General features: G+C 60.2%; 1 protein-coding gene across 1 annotated transcript in view; it reads left to right on the plus strand.

Moving 5' to 3' along the window:
- Window positions 1-3,673, plus strand: part of LOC104393240 (tripartite motif-containing protein 47-like) — a 12,687-nt gene that overhangs the window by 323 nt on the left and 8,691 nt on the right. The window contains exons 2-6 of the mRNA XM_010002721.1: window positions 514-609; window positions 684-917; window positions 1,375-1,546; window positions 1,870-1,950; window positions 3,095-3,651. Of these exons, the coding sequence (XP_010001023.1) occupies window positions 514-609; window positions 684-917; window positions 1,375-1,546; window positions 1,870-1,950; window positions 3,095-3,651 (1,140 nt within the window). The remainder of the gene's footprint in view (window positions 1-513; window positions 610-683; window positions 918-1,374; window positions 1,547-1,869; window positions 1,951-3,094; window positions 3,652-3,673) is intronic.

A 3,673-nucleotide genomic window follows, 5' to 3' on the forward strand; every position in this document is an offset into this window, starting at 1 on the left:
TCCGAAACGCAGGTGAGGACGGTGGGTGGCAGGGCTGGGCTGGGCTGGGCTGGGCTGGGCTGGGCTGGGCTGGGCTGGGCTGGGCTGGGGGAGCAGCCTGGGCGCGGTGTGACATCCAGCTCTGCTGTCCCCGCCGTCTGGGGGCTGCGAGTTCCCCTGCGCCGTGTGCTCTGGTGGGGGTGAGACGTGTCTGTGTGCTGAGCTGTGTCCGGCCTCAGCTGGAGGGGGAGCTGGCACGGGATCTGGCCCGGGAGGTTCCACCAGTTGCTCTCTGAGAACCGGGGGGAATCCAGCAGCAGCACCAGGTGAATGGTGCCATGTTTGTGATTCCTGCTTCAGGGGAAACAGCTAAAAAGGGGATGAAAGGCAGCACAGGATTTCACTTCTCAACGACCCTGGATGCAGCCCTTCCCAACCCTTCTCCTTCCCTGCAAGGCTTTGTTCTTGAGGGCTCTGGGGGCCAGGTGGGCAGCAGGGTGCTGCACTGCAGGGTCTTGGTGTGTCCTTTGGCAGGACCTTTTGAAAAAGTCTGTGGAAGAAGCCCAGGAGGAGTCAGAGAGGATTGTGCAGGAGATGCAGGAGCTGGAGGAGCAAACACACAGCATCAAGGTAATGCTGTGGTCACCTTCAAGCTGGGTGACTGGGTGAGGCTGTGCTGGCTCTCACGGCTCTTCCCCACCCAGGACTCCTCTGAGAGGCTCAAATCGGTGGTTCTGAGCAAGTTCACCGTCCTGAGGAAAGCCCTGGAGGAGTGCCAGGGGCAGGCAGTGGCCAGGATCGAGCAGGAACAGGCAGCAGCTCTGGGGCACGTGGGGGACAACTGGAGCCTCCTGAAGGACCGTCTGGATGTCCTTGGCCAGCACAGGGAGAGGGCTCAGCACCTGCTGGCCTGCCCTGACCACAGGACCTTCCTCCAGGTACTGTCCTCTCCAGCTGCCAGCCCCCTGCCCTGCCAGTGAGGGCAGAGCTGTGGGTGACCCCTATCCCCAGGGGGGACGTGTCCCCAGCCTGGCTCAAGGATGGCACAGGGCTGAAGGGACGAGCTGCTTTTCTGGGGGTTGTTAAAAAGATGGGGGGTCAATGGTGGATTGGAGTGGGTGATGCCACCCTGGGGGACATGGGCAGCATCTTCAACCTCAAACTGCTCAGCAAGGCTTTTCCAGTGCCAGCAAGATACAAGGTCCTGTTCTGCAGCCCCTCTGCTCCCTGCAGCCTCTCATTGTCTCTAGGGCTGTTCCCGGACCCCACAGCTAATGGCAGAGGTTTTGGGGATGCCCCTGTTACTCACTAGGGAGACATGGCACATAGGGATGGGATTCTGAGCTGCCAGTCTTCCTCAGGCTAGTGCATGAGTGTCTGTGCATCCATCCACAGGAGTTTCCCCTGCTCCCATCTCCAGGGAGCCCAGAGGTGCTGCTCCCTGTGGAGTTTGATGCAGCTGCTGTGGTTGAGCCCATCACTGAGATGCTCACTGACATCTCCAAGCTCCTGCTGGAGTATCTGCCTGGCTCTCTGGCCCACAAAGCCCCCGACTCCATTGGCCAAGGTAACAGTTCACCTTGCAGGTTCCCCCTGAAGGGCTCCAGGTCACCCTAAACCACAGCCTAGCCCATGTCACCACGCTGGGGCCATGGCTGCTGGGCACAGGGGGTTGGGATGGAGGTGCACATCTACTGTTCAGAACATGGGTATCAGCAGGGTGGGGTGGGCTTCCCTGTGGCCCCCACCTTGCTGGCAATGCCAAGCCACAGTGGCATGTGTCTGCTCCCAGGCCTGGATATGATGGACTTGCTCCTCCTCCCATCAAAATCAGGAAGGAACAAGTTTTTGGGTGGCATCACTCAAAATGCCTGTCCCTGTCCTCCACAGGCCCAGTGCAGCCCAAGGAGCCAATGATGAAGGTGGTGACCCCTCTTCCCAATTGCCAGCTCCGAGCTGAGCTTCTGAAAGGTGAGGAGCAGGTGGGGGTCTGGAGGTACAGGACCCTGCTGGGGTCCCCAGCAGGCAGAGGCTTCACCAAGCCAGGCTCTTCCCTGGGAGGAGAGTGGTTGTGGCTGCAGAGACCAGGGGCTCCTTCCCTGGCTCCCCCAGTTCCTCTCCTGAAATGCAGAGAAGGGCACTGCAGGACTAGGGGACTCTGTGTGGCTGGGAAAGGGCTTGTTAGGGGGGTTTGCAGTTTTCCCACGGGAACTGGAGCTGCCAGTGCCCAGCATTGGGTCAGTCACTGCCCTGGATCTTGGCCTGTCTGCATCCCCTTGTCACTCATCTTGGGTATCTCACCCAGGCAGGAGTGATGTGCCTGTTCTCAAGGACCCATAATTCAGCCCTGTGTGTTCCCTCAGGCAGGGAGGCAACGTCAGCACCCACAGGGATGTGTCATGGGCTGCTCCAGCTGCCCTGCATGGCACCAACCCAGAGCCCTGCCTGCACAGCCCTGCCTGCAGTCACTGCTCTCTGTCCAGGGATATGGCCCCAGCACTCCCAGCTGCAGCCTCTCATGTCCCCTTCCCTGCCTGGGCCCACCCCACTCCAATTCCTTAGGGATTTCCCATCTCCTCCCTGCTGGGACAAGGGCTGGATAATGTGTAGGGCACATTGGTCGAGTTACTTTTGCCAGGGAGGCAATTGGTGCTTGTAAGACCTGCAAAGATTCCTGCCATCAGGCCCCATAAAATGTTCTCAGGGTTATGTATAGTAAAAAAAATAATATATTTATGAGCAGCAGGCACGAGCCCCTCCCTCTGCCTAATCTCACGGTTTTTGCTCCTGAAATCGAGCACATCTCTTCCAAAATGAGCGTGGAGCTGCTGCTGTTTGCTGGCTGAGAGCTGGGCTGGGCAGGGCCAGTGTGAAGCATCAGGTCCCGGTGCCTCCCCGGCTGTTCCTGGGTTATTGTGGCTCCTTCTAGGGGCGGGTGTGCAGGTATCACACCTCACCCTGCTCCCCTTCCCCTCCAAACACAACTAGTTCCCTTCCACTTTGGGAACCAGCCCCTTTCGCAGCTTCAACCCCATCCCCACCGGGGGAGCTCCCAGCCAGGGGAGGTGGTGGTGACGGTGCGTTTCGACCCCATCCCTGCCCTTGCTCTTCCCAGACCACCGCAACCTCACCTTCGATCCCCAGACGGCCAACAAATACCTGGAGCTCTCCAAAGGCAACCGGAAAGCCAAGCACGGCCCCAGCGCCATCGGGGGGCTGCGGGAGCAGGGACCCCGTTTCCAGCCCTGGCAGGTGCTGTGCACACAGAGCTATGAGCGCGGCCACCACTACTGGGAGGTGAAGGTTTCCAGCCACTCCGTCATCCTGGGGGTCACCTACCCCGGCCTCCCTTGGGAGCAACAGCAGGGCCACAAGTTCAACATCGGGCTGGACAGGGGTTCGTGGGGGCTGCAGGTGCGGGAGGATTGTTACCTGGCCTGGCACAAGGGCCGGGTGGAGAAAATCCAGGAGAGGCTCTATAAGGACTTGGGGGTCAGCCTGGATTGCAGCAAGGGGCTCCTCTCCTTCTACGGGCTCGGGGAGAGGACGCAGCTCATCCACTCCTTTCACAGCGTCTTCACCCAGCCCCTCTACCCCGTGTTTTGGCTGTGCGAGGGGCGGGTGGTGATGCTGTGCTGGAGGACTGAGCTGCAGCCACCACAGGGCTGCTCTGTTAGCCAGGCTGGCGAGCTGC

This window comes from Chaetura pelagica, unplaced genomic scaffold, assembly GCF_000747805.2.
Source record: "Chaetura pelagica isolate M959 unplaced genomic scaffold, ChaPel_1.0 scaffold47, whole genome shotgun sequence".
Classification (NCBI taxonomy): Eukaryota; Metazoa; Chordata; class Aves; order Apodiformes; family Apodidae; genus Chaetura; species Chaetura pelagica.